Source organism: Crotalus tigris, unplaced genomic scaffold (genome assembly GCF_016545835.1).
Source record: "Crotalus tigris isolate CLP2741 ecotype Arizona unplaced genomic scaffold, ASM1654583v1 scf7180000018371.15429387391:27106975, whole genome shotgun sequence".
Lineage (NCBI taxonomy): Eukaryota > Metazoa > Chordata > Lepidosauria > Squamata > Viperidae > Crotalus > Crotalus tigris.
Genome location: NW_024096970.1, coordinates 20,886,616 through 20,909,879, shown reverse-complemented (window position 1 = coordinate 20,909,879; position 23,264 = coordinate 20,886,616). Strand labels below are relative to the sequence as shown.

Sequence of the window (23,264 nt, the reverse complement as noted above, 5' to 3'; positions counted from 1 at the left end):
CAAGGAGGGAGTGGGAAGTCAGAGAGAGAGAGAGAGAGAGAGAGAGAGAGAGAGAGTGTGTGTGTGTGTGTGTGTGTGTGTGTGTGTGTGTGTGTGATGGGGAACGTTGAGACAACATGCAACTGGAATTTTCTCATCATCTGTCACAAATGCAAAGGTTAACATTTCTTCAGATTCCCAAGATTGGAACGCCCCATTTTTCTCAACAAACGTTTAATTCACGATTGAGCATGGAAGGGCGGCACCACCAGCTGTTCTGTCCAATGGCAGGCCACCTCCCCGGAAAGGCGTCTGATGCTCTGTGAAGCTCCGGTCTGCAACCAAAGCCTGTTTTTTTCGTTCCCTGCTGAGATCTTTACAGTCGTTTCAGCTTCAGTCGCGGGAATGTCGGTTGTGACAACCAAGAAGGAGTCCGAACTTTCCGGCCAGATCGAAGACTTCGTGATGCTTCTGAAAAGAGGCGGAAAGTTGCCGCGTTCAGGGGAGGTGGCCCGACGGACGGTGGGGCTGCTGCGGAAGATCGTGGCGAACGGGCGCTGGGACAATGCCGGTGAGCAAGCGGGGTAGGCACAGGCTTATATGTGCCCTCGCGGGCTGCTGGATTCAGCTTCTTTCCCTCGATCTGGTTTTATTCCCGGCTCGGCATAAAACAGAAAGCACAGCTAATTACTGTCCAAGACAGAAAAAGTGAAAATACTTCTTAAGTCTTAATTCAGTCGGTTTCTTTGATGCTCCTCTGTAATAGGTTCAGTCAGTGAAATACACTATTGTTTAAGTCTACTGCAAAGCATATAATTTTTCTTTCCACCTAGAAAAATTCATTTGTGATGGAAATTTGTTCTATAGCAAGGCTAATTGTAAAATTCCAGTGTTTTCTTTCTCCAATCCGTAGATGACGAAATGTATCTGTCAAAATATTCTCTGGTATTTGGAACTGAAGCTCTGAAGGTAGAGGAGTCGTAAGTGACTTCATTGGCATGGATACATCCGTTTCTAAAGAGTTTCAAACTATGTGTCAATAACGTATTTTGCAGAGATGAGGATGGACAACTTAAAGTCCACCCCAGGCACCTGATGTATCATCCATGTTTTCTTGAACAAGCTTGCAAAGTTTCCTTTCCCCTTTATTGAAGCATGGAAGAGATGGTGCTCTTAACGATGGTTTACCAAATTAATTTAGTTGCTTGGATATTTACACACTGAACTAATTAATCATATGGGTTGGGCTAGGTTAATTATAATGAACTGGGTAATTTATGTTTAAAGATATTATGTGAATATAGCACCCTCAAAATATCCTTTCCATTTTAGTTTAAGAGGGAATTTAAGGAAAGATGACCAAAGAAATGATAAAATCTCAAAACAAAGTATATTGAATATAAGGTAAATACTATTTCTAGGCAGTGAAGATAGCAAAGAAAGCTTATTCTTTTACTATCATAATGACTGCATAGAATAAATTTTAAAAAGTAGTTTTAAAAATATTTTTAGCTTTTGATATCTCCTGCAGACAGTGCTGATATCCATGAAGTTTCTACAATAAATTGTTCATAGTTAGGAGCCATTAATATTATCTTATATTTAAAAAAACTGATATGAAGGTTTGTCAAAGTTGAATAAAACTTACTGAGGAGTATCTTGTGAAAGATACTGCCAGTCAAAATGAAGAAGTTGTTGGTCAGTAGAAAACTGGTTTGGATATTGAAATTCAGTTTAATCTTTCACTTGCTTTCACTTAAAGATAGCTTCATAGCTTGGAACATTCCTGAATTCTTTGCTGTCCCTTGCCTCTAAATAGCAATAGGAAGGACCGTATGCTCATGATTACATTTAACACAGTAGGTACAATTGGAATATGGAATTCTTTAGTTATTGCTACACATTACCTGAATATTGGTAGCCTTTCATATTGCCAGTTATCTCCTTAGCTCAGTTCAAGCTTAGGGGCTGGTTATTTAACAAACTACTTGTTGCATTGAAATAATGACTATATTAATAATTATTAATGTCTGATTATCAAAATCTGCAGGAGAAGGCTTTTTGAAAGATGTGTGCTCTTTCTCATATATGAGGAATATTCTGTTTTAAGTACTTGTATTGACTCCTATGGTTTGTAGAAAAGACAAAACTCCTTTTTAAAGTTTTATTTTTGATTTTAGTTATTGTATTATAAATATTTCTTGAATATTGCTTTAACAGAAATATGATATGAAAGTAATTCAATCTCCCATTGCATTTGGTTTGTTTGTTTGTTTATCATATCTAGATAGCTGCCCATCTCAAAAAATGTGATTCTGGACGGCCACAATAAAAAGATTAAAAAATAGTAATATAAAAGATAGAAATTTAAATAAATTAATATTATAGTTTTTAAAACGGCAAGGAGAGAATGACATATATTAACAATAGTGGAGCCATCTCAACAACTCACCATTCCCTAAGGCCCCCCCAAGCCTGATGACATAGCTAAGTCTTGAGAGACTTTAGAAAAGTTAAGAAAGATGGAAGCACCCTAATATCTCATTATGCCCTGTAGTGTATAATCTTGACCTTGATTGGTTGATTAAAATTAGCAAGAATAGTGTCTGGTTTAAACAAGCAAGTCATGGAAACTCTTATTTATGCTAGATAACTGCATACACTGCATGTCAAGCAATAGTATAAAAGCCCCATGTTAAAGGTTGATGGTAAAAAATCCAGTTAACTGAGAAGATAGAGGAATAGAATATAAGTTAAGTAAGTATGCAGGGGAAGAAGCAGGGCTTTTTTTCTCATAGAACGCCCAGAATGAAGTTCCAGCACCTTTTTTGGATGGAACCTTGTAGGATAGACAAGGCGGGTTGTATGACTTGTGTGAGTTCCGGCACCTTTTTTTTTTAGAAAAAAAACACTGGGAAGAAGTAAATTGAACTGTAGATATATAAGGGAGATGTATCTCCCTCTCATTTCAGGAGAACTAATGAACTTGATTCGTAAGGAAGGTAAGAGAATGAGTGCAGCCCAACCATCTGAAACCACTGTAGGTAACATGGTGAGACGAGTGTTGAAGATAATTCGTGAAGAATACAGCAGGTAAGTTTGCTTTACCTTGTCCTATTTTCACTATTTTGGCATTCTCTGAGAAGATATTTTCTGTGTAATATTAATTCTGAAGAATCAAAATCAGCCTAACCTCATTTATGTTTCCTAATATTTTTAACTTCGATTGTACAAAGGAACGGTTCACATTTCTTTGTAGGCATACTTTTGCAATGTGCACCCTTGTAAGCTGTTAAACCTTCAAGTTATTTAAGAAAGCACTACTTTCCATACGGTTCTTCCTGTATTAAAGCTGTTTTCTTAAGCCTATTTTATTTGCTTGATATTCTGTTACTGTTAAACAATGAGCAATGTTCCTCCCAGAGACATGACTTTTAAAATTCTTAAATCTTTTAAAGGAACCACATTAGCAAATAGTATAAACTTCCATCAGGATTACATTTTCTCACTTTGCCTGGATTGAAATGATTTGTTCCACAGGCTCCGAGGACGTAGTGAGGAGAGTGACCAGCAAGAATCTCTGCACAAACTTCTGACCTCAGGAGGTCTCAGTGAAGATTTCAAGATCTGCTATCAGCCACTAAGGGCCAATATTATTGATGCCATTAGAGAGCTGCTGCTTGAACTTGGTAAGAGAAGCTGGTGGTAGAATAGGAGAAATTAGATAATTCCTAGTAAAATAAGATTTTTGAATTTACATCCTAGATTGCAGCATTGAGTTGTCTTCCAATCAACAGAAAGATCTCTTCCATTTAAATGGGAATACAGTAGAAAGATTTTAGTGCTAGTTACATTTTAAACAATGCAAAGGCAATATAGCCTCATTTGTGAACTGGACAATACTAAGAAATAATTGCCTTGTATGGAACCCTTGCAGTAAATATTTTGTCTGTGCAATTTGAAGACATTAAGCAGGTTGTATATAACAGCCTTTTCTCCAATTTTAATTGCAAAGACAAATTAAGTTGTATAATGTAATATACATTAATCTGTTAAAAATCAACAGAATCTTACCTGATTTTAAATAAGATGTTGGCATATTGTAAAACAAAATACTAGCGTCCAAAATTTACATAGTTTTCAAGAATGCTTCTGCGTTTCAGACAGTCTTAGAAAATAAATTATGGAATTCTGGCCAGCTGGGAATTCTGGGAGTTGAAATTCATACATCTTAAAGTTGCTGAGATTGAAAAATACTGATATAGAGCAATCCAGAGGTAGGTGGATGGGTATTAAGATGCCATGCATAGTCTGCGTGTCAAAATATCTTTTAGGATTGGCCATGCTCAACCAAATGGGTTTTTTAAATGTGCAATACACCCAACAACTATTCTTTTAAAAAGTCTACATTATAATCTCAAAATTCTCTTTTGTCCATCAGAGTCAAAAAAAGTTGCCTATGCCTACCCTATGCATTCTGTCAGCAAATATTTAGATGGTCTTTTAAAAATGTCTCTAAAACATTCTACTTTAGGCTTTTCCAACCAATTTTTATTTACTATATTCCAGTTATTCATGTCTACTGATTCTATCAGTTGAGAATTCTAGGAAATGTAGACTTATCTATTATGTAAGTCTTTATAACCATCTCTGCTAGATTAGAGATTTATATATAGGAAATTATGAGAAATGTTGATTGGTGTCTTCCAGGCAAATTTGTGTTGTGTCTCAATTTCTTTTCCTTGTAGAGAGCACTACCGAAAATATTTCCACCCAGGCTTTGGAACACATTCACTCCAATGAGGTGATTATGACTATTGGTTATTCACGCACAGTGGAGGCTTTCCTGAAAGAGGCAGCACGTAAAAGGAAATTCCATGTCATTGTGGCTGAATGTGCACCATTTTGCCAGGTAAAGGCTTGTTTTGGGACAACTTCTTTGCTCTTGTTTGGTGTTAATGCTTAACATGGAACATCATTTTAAATAAAAATATACTATGATAAAATGTGTAGACTTGGTGAAGTGGAAATGCAGTGTTGCTTACCCAGTCAAATATCTCACTGCATTTTCTTTCTTTTGCTGAACTTACTGGAATTGTTTGTGTGGCCTAGCTTGATAATATGCATTTAAGAAGCTTCAGAATGCCTAGCTCATAATGTTTACTTGTTGTATCTCCCCAAATATTAATCTTTCCACATCTTTTTTTTCCTTGGAGGGCCATGAAATGGCTGTCAGTTTGTCTAAAGAGAATATAGAAACCACAGTCATGAGTGATGCCGCCATCTTTGCTGTCATGTCTCGAGTCAACAAGGTGGGCTTCTTGGAGTTGACTTTGCCTCTTTAGAGTTTACATGTTTTCTTGTTGCTGGTAAAACACTGAATCATAGACTTTAATAGGTGTATCTTGCACATTGTATTGTTGGTGATTCAGTATCATACCAATTGTATCTTTATCCAGATTTCTTTTTACAGGTGGTCTTCGACTTCTGGCCAATTGCTTAGCAACCAAAGTTTTGATAGCCACATACACATATCCCATGGTCATGTGATTGCATTTTGGACTCTTGGCAACCAATTCACATTTATGACGGTTTGCAGTATCCCGCAGTCATGTGACCACAATTTACCATGTTTTTTCTGTCAACCAACATTTAGATTATGATGTAGAAAAAGAATATTTATTAATCTTATGTAGATTAATTTTTATTTTGTTATGACAAGAAGTTTTCATTGTCCCCTTGTATTTTGCAGGTTATCATTGGAACAAAAACCATTTTGGCCAATGGCGCATTAATAGCTGTCAGTGGAACTCATACTCTGGCATTAGCAGCCAAACACCATTCTACCCCTCTCATTGTCTGTGCACCCATGTTCAAACTCACACCACAGGCAAGTGCAGTGATTTTTGAACGGTGTCTTTGGTTCAGAGAAATACAAAAGTGCCAGTGTGATGATATAAAGATAAATAAGAATGCACTGGAAAAATGGGATAGTGGTCTGCAAGCAATCAGTGTACTTTTCGGAGAAGAATTTGAGTCAGTGAAACGATGAGCTGTATGATGTATTTTTCTAACATAATTTATGGCACACAGCAGGGATTCTCAAACAGTGGTTGTGATCTCCCCATCTCCCATCCCATCCCCACAGGTTGCTAGCAATTTACAATGTGGGACTGCTACTTTTAAAACGGTGATCAGTCCTTTGGCAAAGTAGGAGTACTATCAAAACTTTCTTCAGGTTTAACTGAAATTGAGAAAATGGTTGTTCAGTTAAAGTGAGGAACAAAACCCTGGGTAAGTTCTGAGAAATGGTTAAATCTTTAGAACTAACCATCTATCAAAAACAGTGGGCAATCAAAATAGGTTTTTGAATTTATTTATTTTGTTAGTTTTATTTACAGTAGGATTATAGAGAAATATTTCTCATTTGAGGGGATTGTAGTGTAATGAAGTTTGAAGTCCCCTAATGTATGTTACAGAGCAGGGGAATATTCAGTAGATGAGATTATGTCTAATCCTTCTCTGTCTCTGGCTGTTCTCACTTTCAGTTTCTTAATGAAGAGGATTCATTCCACAAGTTTGTCTCTCCACAGGAAGTACTGCCTTTTACAGAAGGTAAATTCTTTGTTACTTGAGACGTATGGAGAAATATTAATTTTATCATTTAAGAGAGCACAAAATGTGGATCCTGGCCCTGTTCAGTTTTTCCAAGTGTGATCCTCATCATGTTGTGTAAAATTAATCAGCCTTCAGATTGGAGGCACTTGCTTACAACTTGGAATTTAGGATATGAGCTGTGTTTGTGCAGTGATTAGAATGCAGTACTGCAGGCTATTTCTGCCGGCTGCCAGCTGTAGCAGTTCGATTCTCACCAGCTCAAGGTTGACTCAGCCTTCCATCTTTCTAAGGTCGGTAAAATGAGCACCCAGATTGTTGGGGGCAATAGGCTGAGTCTGTAAACCGCTTAGAGAGGGTTGTAAAGCAATGTGAAGCGGTATATAAGTCTAAGTGCTATTGCTATATGTAGCATCCAACCTTTTCTAATGAAAATTCTCATCATGGAACCACTCTGGCAGCTGGACTATATGAACACATTAGCTAGATGGAACTACCAGTTGCCATGTTTTCATTGGTGCTTATGCTCCAACACTTGTTGTTTCCTTCTGTAAATCAGTGGGAGGGAAAATACCTATGCTAGTCTGAGGGGCTGGTAGATATTCCATCTAGTCTCAGAACTAGAAATTACAAGAAAGATATATTACTGTATGGGGAAGGTGGATAGATTATATTCAGAAAAAATATGGAATTAAAAAGTTTTATTTATTTTATGAATGAATATCAAATATTATAGAGAATTGTTTTATAAGTTATGGAGTTAAAGGTTAATTATGATATTTTTTTTCTTTCTCTTTTTTTTCTTTTTTTTTAATTATTATAATTTTCTTTTTCTTTTTTTTTCTTAACCCTGTATTCTGCTCTGGGAAGTGAAGGGAGGGGGGGTGGGGGTGGGAGGGAGGGTAAGGGGGGGGTTCTCTATTTTAAAATTTTATTGTATTTTTATAAATGATTGTATGTTTTAAAAAATAAAAATTTTCAATTAGTCTCAGAACTTCAAGGGGAAATAAAAGTTTTAGGTAAGCAGTCTCCCCTTCTAGCAATGTCTTGTTTTAAGGGAGAATACCAACACACATAGATTTATGCCTGTAACTCAGTTGAATGCATTTACATTGAAAGTAGGTCTTTAAACTATTTTTCAGTAGTTTCAATGGACCTAAGTGCAAATAATTTACTCTAAATAATATGAGAGTAAATTGATTTTTACTCTGGGTTTTTATAACTGCTGGTCAACCAATCTCTCTTTTTGTATTATTGGTCATTTTTCAAGCATATAAATCTTTTTCTTTCAGGAGAGATTCTATCAAAGGTCAATGTTTACTGTCCAGTTTTTGACTACGTTCCTCCAGAACTTATCACACTCTTCATTTCAAACATTGGAGGCAATGCTCCTTCTTATATCTATCGTCTCATGAGCGAACTTTATCATCCTGATGATCGTGAACTTTGAAACTTTGCATTATGGGCTTAATTTATTTCAGCATAAATGGATGATATAACAAATACCAATATTTTCATTGGGGAAATAAATAAACTACAGAAAATGAAAGTGTTTCTTCAAAAGCATTTTTTTTAACCGCACTATCTCTATCAGCATGAGAATTCCTTGTGTTCTAGGTTTCTTACAATAACTTTATTAGTAATATCCCACAACATTTTAAAGTCTTCATAAGCCAGTGCCATACTAATTCAGGAATAGCCAATTTAAAGTCCCCCAGGTACTTTGGATTTCAGTTCCCATAAACATCTGCTTTTATGGTCAGTGACAAAGAATTGTGAGAACTGTACTCTAGTTTAAAACATTTGGATATCAGAATTGCTTATCTCTGACGTCAAGAAGGCATTTCTCTTAAATAGTTGGGAAAGGTTCTCTATAATACATAGAAAAAGCTTCAAAAAGGAGATAGAAAAGAAAACCGATTAAATATGAAATGGTAGTTACATTGCTTCTTAACCTATAGCATAGGAGCCTGTTCCTACTTTTGGTTCATCTAGAGTTAATAGATAGGTAATCTATGCTGCATGTTAGCAATAGCAAAATGATGGAAGCCTGTTTTTAAATACCAATTTGTTAAAAAAGTACAAGCTGCACTAGAAATTTAGCTCCCTTTATGAATTGATACAAAACACGAGAATTATTGCTTAAGTCAGAGTTTTGCTGAACTTACTGCAAATATGTGAAACTACTTTAGTAAAAAGAGGCAAGGATTCATTTTTTTAAAAAAATAAGACTTTTTTTCAAATTACCAAAACAGTTCCAGTTCACATGAAATTACTCCACGTTCCACAAGAGAACAGATTTTTGACTCCCACACAGATGTTCCAAAGTATTAGACTGCTTTCCAAATATTGAATTTTTATCTTCCATAATACCAGGGAATTCATAGTACAAAAATGAAAGTTTAGATAGCATCTGTATTCATAGAACTGCTGAGGCTTCAACTTCAAAAGTAGATTCTTTTTCTTTCCCAAAAAGCTTCCAGGCTTTAACCATTTTTCTTAATTTGGCCAGATTAGGTTTTGGCTGTAAGGGGAAAAAAAAAATGCCAATGATTTGGTGACAATAATTAAGATAATGACTCAGACAATCCTCTATTACTAATTGACATTCGGATTAACAAATGTTCAAATTTGTTGCATATTATTTGACATGAAATACAGCAGGGATCAAAAACTTGCAGGCTATATATGACCTTCCTAAGTCTTTCTGTAATTTCTCCAGAATTTACCCTTAAATTGCTGTCAACTCTGCAGGATCCATAATGCAGTTTGTTGCTGAATTTTGATGGTAAACAACTGCGCAGTTTGAGAAACTATAAGTCCCCCAAACTAAAAAAGTATCCTTTGAAAATTTTGCCCTTTAACAATATAGCTATATCTATTCTGTAACAATAACTGCTGGACAGATAGAGATGGAAATAGAGATACCCAATGTAGATTATTTTAAAGTGAGTGTTATGTTCCGTTATTGATGACAGTAGTTAGTGGTAATAATGACACCAATATTAATAGGTGATGTGCCATCAAATCAGTGCTGACTTAATAATTCTATGACTATCTGTCCCTAACCTGGTTCTTCACAATGGCACACCCATTGCCACTATAACTAAGTCTATCCATCTGGATGTTGGTTATCCTGCTTTCTTTCCTTCTACCTTTCTCAGCCTTAGAGACTTCTCTAGAGAGCTAGGACTTCATGTAATATGTTGGAAGGAGAATAATTTGAGCCTGGTCATTTATGCCTCAAGTGAGAATTCTGGGTTCATTTGTTCAATGATGCATGTGGTTGTTTTCCTGGCTGTCCATAGTATTCCCAGGGGTTTCTTCAACACCCAAAAAATCAATAGTCTTTCTATCCTGCTTTTTCAAAGTCCAACTTTTGCTTCTAAAATAAGTTGCATGAAATGCCACTGTTTGCATTATTTTGATCTCTGTAGATGTACACAATCCCAGCATCTGAATATCTTTTCCAAGGACTTTATTGCTACTCTACTAAATGCTAGTCTGCAGCATGTTCTTGACTGCTGTTCATTAATATTGCTCATAAAAGGCAAAAGCTATGTTCTACAACATCTTTGTCAATTCTAAGTTATTGCATCCAATTTGGTCTTTATATATAATTTTAGCCCCATTTTTCACCGGGTTCCTTGACTTTTATTACCAGAGCTTGGAGATCCTATATATTTCCAACTGTCAGAATAGAGTCATCAGCATTGTGCAAGTTATTTGTGTTTTGGTTCTCCAATTTTAATACCATATTCATTTTCTTCCAATCTAGCTCCCTTAATATATATCCAGCATACTAGTGATATCAATAATTATGATCATAGGGTTGTCTTCAGGAGTTTAACAGCATCAAAATGACAGATATGGTTGGATCAATCGAAGTCTCAGCCCTTTTTGACCTACCCTGTAAAAAAGGGGGGAGTTGATCATCTATTTGCACTCAACATTTTGTTTCTTTTGACCACTGCTTCAGATATCTGATAAAAAAGCTGTATATTCCCATATAAATACACAAATAATAATATTGGCTCAATTGTCCCAATTCTCAAATGACACCATGTACTTTCACTATTATTCTTATTTTTTGTTTTGCACTAATTATGATTAATTAACTTAGTTCTTAATTAAGAGACTGTCAAAATTGTACTTTTATAGATATTTTGGTATTTTGGTATTAGTTGATTTTGCATGCAAAACCTGAATATTAGTTTACTATATGCCATTTTATAGTTTGCATAGGATAGGCATATTGAGAAAGTACTATTCAATGAACCAATGTTATTTTTAGCTTTTCATTCCCGGACATATCCATATACAGTTCAAAAGTTATTATGAAATTAATCCTGACTCCTTCATTTAAGTGCATACTATATAAAAAAAGATAAGTATATTTTGTTTTATCTCAGTAGATAGTGGCATCTAGGTCTTGGTTTATCTCAAGCTATGCAGGGTCAGCCCTGATTAGTACTTGAATAGAGGCTGTCTGGAATTCCCGGGTTGTTGGCTAGACCAAAGGGAATTTGGGGGAAAAAATCATATTAGAGACAACAGTAGCAAATTGCTTCTATAACACTGACAGCAAAACTCAATGGATGTACTCACCAGGGATAGAGTTTGATTTAAGGACTTTTTTACCTTTACATTTTCAAAGAATGCACAGGCACAAAAATAGGAAAAGCAGCAGCTATCTATTGATATGAATCACATTGTCTTTCCTATGGATATAATCCCTCGGGACACAAGATCTTTGGGCAATATCAATTCTTTCAATTGCATCTTACAGATTAAAAACATTCTTCAGCTGACGTTAAATATCTTAGAACATTCAACTGCAAGAAGAGATTTTATTCATTTTTATTTACTTATTTAAACAATGTATAGAGTCACCCATCTCACAGCCATGATTCTATTTAACCAAGGCCCATTGTAGATGAAACTGACACACAGATTCAGCAGACTAAACAGTCAATACAATGTGCATCTTACATGCTCTGTGGCTTACCTGACTTTCCTGCTGCAAATGATCCACATCTGCAAGAGGCATCATGGAAGGTCTCCCATGAGCACACTGGAAAGGCAGTTGACAACATGACAAAGAAGCCATAAGATGGCAACTTTCATCTAAAGTCAAGCTGTCATTGAATTTAATAGCACCTAAAAAGAATGAAGAGTAGGAGAGTTTTGTGGTGAAATATTTATTTCATCTTTTTTCCAAAAACAATTTATTTTCTTTATTTTTCTAAAACAATTTATTTCCTCATTTTTCTGAAAAAAGGTATTTTTTTCAGAACAATTGATTTCCTCTTTTTTCCTTTTCCTTTTTTTTCCAAAACAAGTCACGTAGTTATGACCACTCATTTAATAACTTTTTAAAGTTACGATGGTGCTAAAAATTATTTATGACCAGTCATAATACAACTATTTACAAGTATTGCAGCGTAGTTGCATGATCAAAATTCAGGTGCTTGCAACTGGTATGTATTTATGATGGTTGCAGCATCCCAGATTCATGTAATTGCCGTTTGTGTTAATTACAGGGGGTTTCTGACAAGCAAAGTCAATGGAGGAAGCCTGGTGTATCACTTAAAGATCATGGCAAAAAATGTAGTAAAATCAGTCATGATTTTGTACTTAGTGATGGAAATTCCAGTCCTAATTATGGTTGTAAATTGAGAACTACCTGTGTATGGGGGGAGGTTGTAGATAATACAGCAAAAGAGTACTTGCAATATAGATTTCAGATTGCTAATGATGAATTAAAGGTCCAGTTTCATTTGGAATTTTAGCTTTGTTTTAATCAGAATGAATTTTCTCACAAGAAAATAGTGTTTTGTTTTGAGGTTTTGTGGTAAGGGGCCCTCAAAGGCTGAATACTAGAGGCAACTAGAGGATAAAGAAAAGAACAGAGCAGAATTCTATAATAAAAAAGTTATTGAACATTTTTTTGCCAATGTTTTTGAGCACATAGACAAACTTCTTGATAAAATGAACAAATGTTTTAATGAAGTTATAGAACAAGCTTTAACTGATAATTCTGAAATTAGTTTGAAGAGAGATTTAACTGTGATAAGCAGTGATATGGAGAAAGATATGGACATATAGTGCATACTGATGATTTATTTCCCAAAGGAGAGGTACCAGGAAATGTATTTGGATAATTTTTTCTTACTAGATATATAAAATAATTTTGTTAAGGTCTAGAAAGATGTCATGGAGTCAGACACATGAAAGGATAATTATTGAAAGACTTGTGACTAAAAGAACAGATGAAAAGAAAACTAGTTCTAGGCCTTTTTCTGAGGGGATTAAAAAGTGTGACCCTTAATTCAGGGAAGATATATAAAATGGATTTATTCTATTTGGCTAAAAGAGGGAAATAGTTATAAAGATGGCTTATTCTAAAAGGCTAAGAAGAGAAAATAGTTACATCCTGTTTCTCTTATTGGACTTTTGCTAGCAAGGAATGACTGACATAGTTTACATTTGCTTTTATTTATTTCATTTATAATTCCTCATAAAATTATTTGAAAAAAATGTTACATTGCAAAAAGAAATAAAAGATTAAAAAACCCAAATATTATATTTATGCAAATGCATCTGCTAGATCGTTAACCAATCCAGTTCTATGAACACAACCACTGGGAAACCAAGATATCTATGTAACCTGCTGAAACTGTAACATATACTCTAGGGCTGGCCTAGGTTTCCTCCCATACTGGGGACAGCCATTTGATCCAATGGATGTCTCTCTGGACTTCTCACTGTATTGCTACTCACCCCACAAGCCGCCCACCATCTTTTGTTTGGTTCTTCTGCAATTAGAAGTTTTCACTGGCAAAAACAGCTTTCTGATTAGCAAAATGGGACAAGGAAGAAAATTATGTTGGATTTATCCTTCTGAAATTTCTGGAATCCTATAGCCCAGGGGTTCTCAACCTTGGCAACTTTAAGACTTGTGGACTTCAACTCCCAGAATTCCTCAGCCAGCAAAGCTGGCTGAGGAATTCTGGGAGTTGAAGTCCACAAGTCTTAAAGTTGCCAAGGTTGAGAACCCCTGCTATAGCCTCAGATTACAAATTGGAATAAGCCATTTTGGTGGCATCATCTTTTGGCAGCTTCTCTGCTAAAGTAGAGAATATATATCCATATACAGGCAAAGAAGGAAGCCAAATGCTGGCTTGGGACCAGCATGTAGAGCTTCCTTCCCCTGCAAGAATTCCTCCATGAAGAATCAGCTATAATGTCTTTCATTTGCTAGAAAATCAAATGATCGAATTCCAGTTCAAATCATCAGGATTTTGTCAGGGCACTTGGGAAAATTATACCCTGGTGAGTCCTGGGTGGGAATCAGAGAAGGCTCCAAGTGCAGGTGATAAAAGCTGGTTCTGTTTGCCTCCTGATTCAGAATTATTCAGAAAATTGACATACATCTAAAGCATAGCCAGTGTGTAAATTATGGCCCAAATTCTTCAGCAAGAAAAATAATAGATTGCTGTTGTTCTCTTTTACTGCTGACTTTTCAGTGATAGCATGTTTGCTTCAGAACAAAAAGGCATAAAAATATTTTCCTTACCATGGCAGGCCTGGGAAGCTAACACTTTCAGAATGGTTAATGGTAATGTCGCTTGTGCCCCACCAGTTGTCTGTAGTAACTGAAAACAGAAGGATATTATTTGATTTTCTAAAAATGTTTAAGAACAAAAAGTACTAGTAATCATATAGGATGATCACTACAAATTACAACCTGTAGCCTTTGAAAACCTTAGCTATAGTGCCCAAATGTCAAAAGCTGCTGCTGAATTTTATTTTATTTTTTATTTTTTCATATGATAGAAGAAGAAAATAATGGGAAGTATTTAATTAAACTGTACTTAAATGTATTAATTTGAGTTTAATAATATTATATATAATTTTAATATACCTAAATTAAATTTATGGAGTTTGTCCTACATATATCAACTTATTTCCAGCATGTTATTCAGAAACCCTTGAAGTAAAAAGGTTGCACATGTTATTAAAATTGCTGATCTGGAGTCATGTTCAACACCGGCAAACATATGAATTTGATACAACTTTTTATTCCTGATGCTGATTTTGTAATTGTTTTCCTCTATAATTATTCACGTTATAAAATGAGAATCAGCTTGCATAAACCAATTCACTGATTACTTTTTTAATGGTATATATACTGTAAATGTAACTCTATTCTTAAATCTTCACAATAATCCATGTGGAACATGCCATGGTTTTTCAAGTCACTTATAGAAATTCCCTTTGATGGCAAATAAAGATGGATTCCCTAGTTAAATAATTAAATTAGGAAAATTCTTGCTCTCTGGATATGCTTTTTTATACTAAGCAACATAATGAATAAGTGAATTCAAGTGCCTATTTTGGCTACTGATGAAAACAGGAACCTACCAAAATTTTAAAATGTATAGAAAATCAAATGTAGTACATATTCTCATTTTAAATTTAATTAGTAAAATATTTCCATCTCATAGCATTCTTAAAGTACATACATATATTATCTTCCAAAGACCATACCTCAATTTGTTCTTGAATTAGCTCCTGAAAAAATATAAACAAAATATGATGTCAGAATTCAGTTTCTGTTTCATGTTCACAAAGAAATGTTATCATCTAAAAAAGATTATCAAATAATAATAACAGAAGTATCAGAATACAATGATATATACTTTAAATTTTAAAAAAATACAAGTTCTCAGTGAATTCTCTGTAAAAGCCACTATTATCAGAAACTGAGTATATTTTTTTTCCACAGTAATTGTTTGGAGACATACACATAAACCAACTGGAGGGGAAAATAGGTCATAGCTCACTTCTTTATTAGAAAGGCTACAATCAGGACCAACTTAGAAGTAGCAGGGTTATCCTTATTAACAATGAAGACTTCAAGACAATTCTTGGAAGTGCTTTTCTGACTTTTTTTTTTTTTGAGCCAAACAACTAAAAACCTAAAAAAAAACCCAAATGGTTGAACAGCTTTTTCAAAGACCAGATATGCTACAAGAGAACATCTGATTTCCACAGATCATCCTGGCCCAGAATTGCTAATTGTAACTTTAGTCTAAAACAAAAGCAATTAAAAGCATAAGTTTTCTCACTCTACATGTTATCTTACATTTTCAGGATTTTATCCAGACTTCTAGCATAAAAGTAAAATATTGAACAATTGGAAGATAAATTTTTATATAGCTAGAAATTCCAAAATTTGTGCTGAATAGTGAATTAGGGCAAGCATCATATAATACTACATTCACACCTCACCTGCACAATTCTTTTAGTCACAGTATGCCTTCCACGGCGCAATTCATTAGCCTCTCTCTCCACAAAACACAGTGGCACTTTGCCAACAAGAATCTGAGAGAGATTGTTTTTTGGAAATAGCAATTCAAGGCCTAAGTTCTCCAGACTTTTATGACAGCACCTGCACAGTTAAACAAAAATTCTAAAGATCAGCCTCTGATACTTTAGTTTTCTTCCAGTGTTGAAACTCCTGAACTACAAATTACTTCAAATTTCAAATTTATAAAGACCAATCACTTCTTGAGTCAAAGTTTGTGGAGAGGCTATTACAGACCATTTACTCATTGATCAGTTCAGCAATACAATTATGTTCATTTTATAGGATGTTATCCAATTCAGATTATTTTTAATTCAATTTAGAAAAATAAGTATTAATATAACAATTTCACAATAAAAGTCTAATCTGAAAGCACCCTAATTTTTTAAAGGAACAGTCAATATGTTGGATGCTTTGAGTAGTACTAACCACAAGAGTCTTCTCTGATTCTCTGTTACTTCAATCTCCAATGGGGGACACAAAGTGGAAGCCAATAATTTCTTCTTTCCCAGTGCTTCATGTTGCTTGTCATAGGAATCTAATAATAAACCAACAAAACCATTGTTCATGATGATTGGATGACAGTATATATTCACTAAGAAACTAAATATTATTCTACCCAGCAACTGAAAGGCAACCTATACTACACTATTAAAGAAGAAATATTATTTATCCTTGGCAGCAATCTTGTTAATGTTACAACGTAACTGCCAACAGTAACCAAGGCCATTCTAAGGGATATCAATTGTTATAAGATTTCCATCAAAAAATTATCATCCCTGAAATAATAAACTGTTATAACTATAAATGACTCCATTTAAAACCTATAATATACACTTCTTACATCCCAAAGAGTTTTTCACATTCTTGGCTAATTATTACTGCCAGGCCAGAGACAGAAAGTTTTCTCTTGGACTCTTCATTTTAAGAAATTCATAGCTGTTATTGATATGGAGGTCAATGAACTATGATAAATTACAAGACTTGCTGCTATCTTTCATAACTATGATCAGGTTCTTGTAAAGCTCAAAAATGTCATTCTCCATGGTAGACAAAATGGAAATTATTCATATTCTACTAAAATATTTACAGAATCTACAATAAAGTCTATATAGTAATTCCTAATCATCAGTGATAATTAAATTAATATATATTCATTATTAATGTACATTTGTGTCTCAATAAATTTGATTTTTCAGCTTCCAGCTTATTTTATCAGCTGTAAAAATATTTTCTTTGACCATCTGAAGCTATACCTGTGATAAGTTGCTCAAGACGGACACGCTCATGGGCTGCATGCTGATCCACAAGTACAAGAAGATTCCCATCTAGAGCCATAAAAATAGTGTCTTCATCATCTTAACACATAACACCAGTTCTAAATTTAACCTCACTTTATCCTCAGCTTGTGAGGTAGGTCAGAATGTAGAACAGCAATTGGATCAAGCTTATATGCGAAGCTTTTCAAACAAATGGAAATTTGAACTGGAAATTTTTCAGTTCAGCCTTCCTTTGAGGGAACAGAATAATTGCAAGAAAATGTTTTGGAGCTCACCTAATTATATTATTTCAAGTAAGATTGAAACTCTTGAATTGATATCACCAATGAAGTCAAATTATAAACATTGTTCTGCATTTCATCATAAGCCAATGTGTGTAGTTATTTTCCAGTTAATATTGTACTGAATAGATACATATACATATAGGATGTAACAATTCAATATTACAATCTGTGTAAAAGAGTTGCTGGAAGTTAGGCAGCATATACATTTAATAAAGCATTATTATTAGATGTTCCAGTTTTGTTTTTTTAAAACTCTACTCAATGAGTAAATTGGGATGATTTAAAATGGTTAGGAAACAACATGCAAGATTTTGTTCAATTGGTTTTTTCTCGCAGTTAATTACCTCATGTATAAGTAAATTTTAAAACACGTTTTAAATTTTACAGAAAGTTCAAGTGTTTTTTTTATAAGAAGAAATTGCATTTTTACCTGCACTTTTATTCTCTTCTTCTCTAGTATTCATTAAACACGCAATAAATTTATTGTCCACTTGATTAAGAACCTATACATTATTCAAAAATAATAAGTTTTTAAAAACAGAATAATTCTATAGCATAAATGAAAAGATGTGATTGACATTGTTAACATGCATCTGTAAATTTCTATTTGCTAACAGTACCACTGCTTTACCATAGATTACTACAACCCAGAATAAATGTACCATATATTGTACAAAAGTTCTCTTTCAAGTGATAATTGCAATGCTACTATTTACATAGATACTAACACATTTACCTGCAGAGAATCAATCATCTTTTTAGTGAATCGATAAGGATAGAGAATGTTATGTATTTTCACAGCAAGGGTATCTGCCTGCCCACTGCTAACATCCAGAGCAACCTGTAAGATAAATAATCACTTCTTAGGATAGTTACTAGATAAACAAATGGTAGATTATAAAATAATATCCCCACTTTAGTATCAACGTGTTTGATATAGATATAAAAAGCAAATAAAACTATAGTGCACTATATAGTAATTAGGTATCACTCTACAAACAGAATGCAGAGATTCTTAACTGCTTTTGAGGGTCAGAATTAATTATCCTTAATAATAGTCCAATTATCCTGGCTCAGGGTAATGGTGATGATCACAATTTATTCCCAGTTCTAGAGTCTGATTTGGGAAACAAGGTCCACTCTTGCTAGGAATATTCTCCTTGTAACAATTTAAAAAATAACTTCCCTCTTAGAAGTAAATGTTTCCTTTTTAAAATACAAAACTGGTTGTGACTCAGCCGCTACAATTTTACCAAGCCTCTGTTTTCTCCCTTCTGGATGCTCAACAAATTAAATCCCTCTAAGTCATAGATGCACAATCTATCCATTCTGTGGCTCTTCAGATTATCTTCTGGAGAACTCAGAATCACAAGAATTACAAGTCACGAAGAGGTTGGTTTTGGGAAATCTAATCAGTGAAATGAATGTATCAGGTATTGCAGCATTTTAGACACACATTATTCTTTAAAGGGATACGCCAAAAACAATGGGTCAATTTTTCCGGGGTGGGGGCAGGGAATTAGAGGACAAATGAGTACCTTAGAGCCATTATTTAATCCTTTCTTCAATGAAGATGAATAATGAAGAATAATATTATTCTTCAATAAAGAATAATAATGTATAATTATATGGCCCTTGGCTGCAAGAATCCCTGCTAAAGCATCGCCACTTTAGACAAACTATACAGACAGGCTCAAGGCCAAGGTAAAGAGGCTACCTTTACAGCATACATAGTGTCAGAAGGCAGGAAGAGAGGCAGGCAATAAGGAAAGAAGATGCTACTACGTCCAAATGATATCAAGAAATAACAGCTGTGGAACAAATTTTGTCTGCCAAGACAGAGATAGTATCAAAAGTGGATTTACAAATGAAAGACAAGATATCAACCTGGAAAATGATTATTTACTGAATATACAAAAGAAACAGACTGATGTTGTAAAAATCAAAAGGGAAATATAAATGGCAAACCAAGAGAATAATCTGTATAATTTTTTCTTATTGGTTTTACAAAAGAGGCTTGTTAAAGCATTGAAGACATGTGTGTGATGGGATAAAAAAATCAAACCCTTCAACAATTTTTGAATGAACTAAAAAGTAAGACTGTTAGAAGTAAAAGGAAGAAATATAAAGTTAGTTTATTTGCTCTGGGTTAAAAAAAGATACATATTACAAAATTAGCATGTGATCTTACACTTATGATATGTGGCTACTAACGTCTGGCTCCATTCTTCAAAAATCTTCTTTTATATTTTCAATGTTACAGTGTTTGCTTCATTTTGTTAATTCTCAGTAAAAAAAACCCAAGCTTATATTTTTCTCCACTTAGGAGCTTTAATTTCCTTTACCGTCCAATTTCTAAAATCAACCTTTACTTATCTTTGTTTGTTCTTAAAACAACCAAAACAAGTTTGTTTCTTACTAGAAGCTGATTATTCTTCATAATCAACTCCCAAAGCATATAGTAAAAATCAATATTCCAAATTTATCTGGTCCCTTAATCTATTTACAACTTTCTTAGCTCAAAACCTTATTTAGCTTTTTGCTGTTTATTTCAAATTCTTTCCATTCTTAGGCTTATAATTACAGTATTTTTTTCTTGTGTTCAGAGTTACAGACAAATCCAACAAAACTTTTCAAACTAATCATTCCAAAGATCAGTAATAACTTTAAGATGGGGCTTTTTTTTTGTCATAGAACACCCAGAACGGAGTTCCGGCACCTTTTTTGGATGGAACCTTGTAGGGTAGACAAGGCGGGTTGTATGACATGTGTGTGAGTTCAGGCACCTTTTTTTTTTTTTTTTTTTTTTACAAAAAAAGGACTGAAGATAGTTAATAGTGTTATAGTTCCAAAAGTGTTTAGAAAGTAAGATTTGCAAAGTTAGTTTCATTTAAAAGGGTCTTCCATAGCTGAGAACAAGATGGCTGATCCTACTGTCTCTCTGTGCTCACATAAAACCACTGTCCTATGGTTTCCTCACAAACAGCAGCCATCTGAGCCATGTGGGCAATCTCCCATTTTCTCTTTATCCAGGGAGATTCCATGGAACAGGTCTTCAGTTCGTCATATCTTCCCCAGAAATCACAATTTACTTGCCAATAATATGAAAATGCTTTGCCACTGCATTCTTCCAGAATGTTTCTTCTCCCTTGAATTCCCAGTTGAGCCTACAGCCCTAGAAACTCCTGTTAATCTCTCTTTCAAGTGCAGACTTCTGTTTTGTTTTGTTTTATTTTGTAACTCAGTCAAATTCAAATAGGAAGTAATGTATTTACAATATGTGTGTAGCCTTACAGAATTAGCAGACAGCCTTAAAGTTTCCATATACAGCTAGGGACCATACCCAACCCATCTTTTTAATTGCCAAAATGGATTGAAAAAATTTGGAGAGAGCTCCACAGTTATTTTAGGATACAAATGGGTCTTATAATAATCTAGTAATCAAGTAAATTGGGAAAACACTTTTTGGAAAATTAGAAATAAAATTAATTATAAACTTTAAAATAGTAACTTTTAACAACATAATGTATCATACATACAAACAGTAAAAATAAGATTCTGGGGTTTTATTTGTGACCATGTTACATACATTTTCTTCTACTTTTGAATTGCTTTGAACAATGAATACATGGTTTAAAACCTACACCAGTAAATAATAAAATGGGTAAGTTTAATCCAGTGTTTCTCAACCTTGATAATTTTAAGGCATGTGGACTTCAACTCCCAGAATTCCACAGCCAGCAATGCTGGCTGTGGAATTCTGGAAGTTGAAGTCCACATGCCTTAAAATTGTCAAGGTTGAGAAACACTGGTTTAATCAGTTCTAAAATTATAATATAAAATACAAATAATTCTGAACAAATAATAGCCTTATCTGCTGTCAATCCTGCCTTTTGGAATATCTTGTGCCCTCCCCCCCACTCCCAACTGAGGTTGGCTTTAATCCTCTTGACCTTAAAGAGCTTAAAGATCTGACTCTGCCAGTTGGCCTGAGTCTCCAGTGGGGACGGCTTCACATTGGGGGTGGTTGATAGATTAATAACAGATCTCCCCTCCCCTCCATCCGACTCCGTTCCTATCTTTAAGTTAGGATTGAGTAATTATATTTTTATAGTATTTTATTTATATTGTCTACAGATTTTGTAGTTTTATCCTTTTAATATTGAAAGGCACCCAGAGTTCCTTGTGGTAAAATGGGTCACCGAAAAATAAAATAAATAACTAACTAAGTGCTACATAATACTACCTACCTCTGGATATTGAGCAAACACAGGATTGTCCCACTCTGAAAGCAGGCCCTGAAGAGATTCTTCTTGTGTATCTAAGGGAAAAGATAACATGCAATCTTCAAATTATAAGAATTATATCATGTTTGACATGTATATATTACAATAAATTATTCCAAATGAAAAACTAAGTATGTGTAAGAAAAAAGTATGCCTGCTATCAAGGAACAAATACAATATGATATATCATATATAATGTAAGGTTTTAATCTGTTTGTGTATGTGTACACACATACTTATATACATACATACATACATACATACATACATAAAAACACAGATTAAAACCTTACATTTTGTACTAAACACATTCTGATTCTTTTTCCAATCTAGTGTACAATTTAGTACACAATACAAGTACTCTGTTATAAAATAATGTTTGAAGTCATTGCCTCCTTTATTTCAACTGGAAACATACTAATAACGTAGCAGAACAATTGTTCAATATTTTTGGCTAATAAAGATCTGAAAAATTAAACCTGTTTCCAGAACAAAACAATTAAAACAGACTGAGTCATTCATTTTCAAATCACTGACACTGTTTACATAGAACTGAACACTTCACATTATCCACAGTAATACAGCAGATGACTTCGAGTTTAGAAAAGCTGTTTACAGTTCTACACATCATGTGATTCATACAGGTTGATTGTTAATAGATCGCAAATTACACCAAGTTTCTGTTGGAACAGTTGCAGAATTATTTGGTTTTTTTATTCTTTAACATAGTATTTTATGCCCTGGTAAACTTGGCCTACCTCTGTAATCCTGACTTTCCAAGCTCCTCTCTTTCTGTGCTTTTGGAAGGAAGGGCACAATAAGCTCACTTCGAAAGGGATGGCTCCTGCACTGAAACCCTAAATATTTAACAGGTTACTTCGATATGTACTCTTATAATTACCTCTGTATATGATCCTGCATCTTATTACAATCCCCAGTCATCTCATTTTATAAGTTCACAGGGAAGTGAACAACTGTTTCGCTTAGCAAGAGAAATTTTGGACTCCATTGTGGTAAGTCGGGGACATACATATACATGTATGTTAAGTGACATAGAGCTGAGCAAGATTAAAGAGGCAAGTACTATATAGATTTCAGGAATATATTTAACTAGTTGGGCTCAATACATAATCTTGGAAACAACAAGAGGTATTCTTTACTTTTATTTATAGTATAATGTAGTGTAGTGTAGTGTAGTGTAGTGTGTAGTGTAGTGTAGTGTAGTGTAGGATAGGATAGAAATGAAACTTTATTGTCACTTTAAATGTACACTAATCAGCATACATTAAAATGAAATTTTGTTGCATTCGGCTCTCAAAAAATACCATTATGCATATACCCACATATACAAACATATTTGATAAAGAGAAACATCACAATCTATTGATTATATGCATATACATGGCAAAAAAAAGAATCCTGCCAATTTACAAGACAGCATAAGGAA

The 23,264-nt window shown here is 34.2% G+C and overlaps 2 protein-coding genes across 6 annotated transcripts in view; one reads left to right on the top strand and one right to left on the bottom strand.

Moving 5' to 3' along the window:
* Nucleotides 1-311: 311 nt before the first annotated feature.
* EIF2B2 (eukaryotic translation initiation factor 2B subunit beta) lies at nucleotides 312-8,143 on the top strand. Of its 2 annotated transcripts, none has more exons than XM_039351708.1 (8): nucleotides 312-563; nucleotides 2,952-3,072; nucleotides 3,520-3,668; nucleotides 4,728-4,891; nucleotides 5,196-5,291; nucleotides 5,732-5,869; nucleotides 6,528-6,594; nucleotides 7,887-8,143. In XM_039351708.1, the coding sequence occupies exons 1-8, from the start codon at nucleotides 545-547 to the stop codon at nucleotides 8,042-8,044; spliced, it is 912 nt and encodes a 303-aa protein (XP_039207642.1). In that variant the 5' UTR covers nucleotides 312-544; the 3' UTR covers nucleotides 8,045-8,143. The 2 variants fall into 2 exon arrangements, with proteins under 2 accessions (XP_039207642.1, XP_039207641.1); XM_039351707.1 differs by having other exon boundaries at nucleotides 313-550.
* A 65-nt stretch (nucleotides 8,144-8,208) lies between these two features.
* MLH3 (mutL homolog 3) overlaps nucleotides 8,209-23,264 on the bottom strand; it is a 20,493-nt gene continuing 5,437 nt past the window's right edge. Inside the window, exons 3-13 of one of the 4 annotated variants that reach the window (XM_039351699.1) lie at nucleotides 22,576-22,674; nucleotides 21,782-21,852; nucleotides 18,268-18,372; nucleotides 17,962-18,034; nucleotides 17,224-17,295; nucleotides 16,397-16,505; nucleotides 15,892-16,051; nucleotides 15,148-15,171; nucleotides 14,174-14,252; nucleotides 11,603-11,754; nucleotides 8,209-9,118 (exon numbers count right to left, since the gene is read on the bottom strand). In XM_039351699.1, the coding sequence (XP_039207633.1) occupies nucleotides 9,014-9,118; nucleotides 11,603-11,754; nucleotides 14,174-14,252; nucleotides 15,148-15,171; nucleotides 15,892-16,051; nucleotides 16,397-16,505; nucleotides 17,224-17,295; nucleotides 17,962-18,034; nucleotides 18,268-18,372; nucleotides 21,782-21,852; nucleotides 22,576-22,674 (1,049 nt within the window). In that variant the 3' untranslated portion in view covers nucleotides 8,209-9,013. Of the gene's footprint in view, nucleotides 9,119-11,602; nucleotides 11,755-11,918; nucleotides 13,449-14,173; nucleotides 14,253-15,147; nucleotides 15,172-15,891; nucleotides 16,052-16,396; nucleotides 16,506-17,223; nucleotides 17,296-17,961; nucleotides 18,035-18,267; nucleotides 18,373-21,781; nucleotides 21,853-22,575; nucleotides 22,675-23,264 lie in introns of those variants that run through there. The other 3 variants (XM_039351700.1, XM_039351702.1, XR_005557729.1) reach the window with 3 other exon arrangements.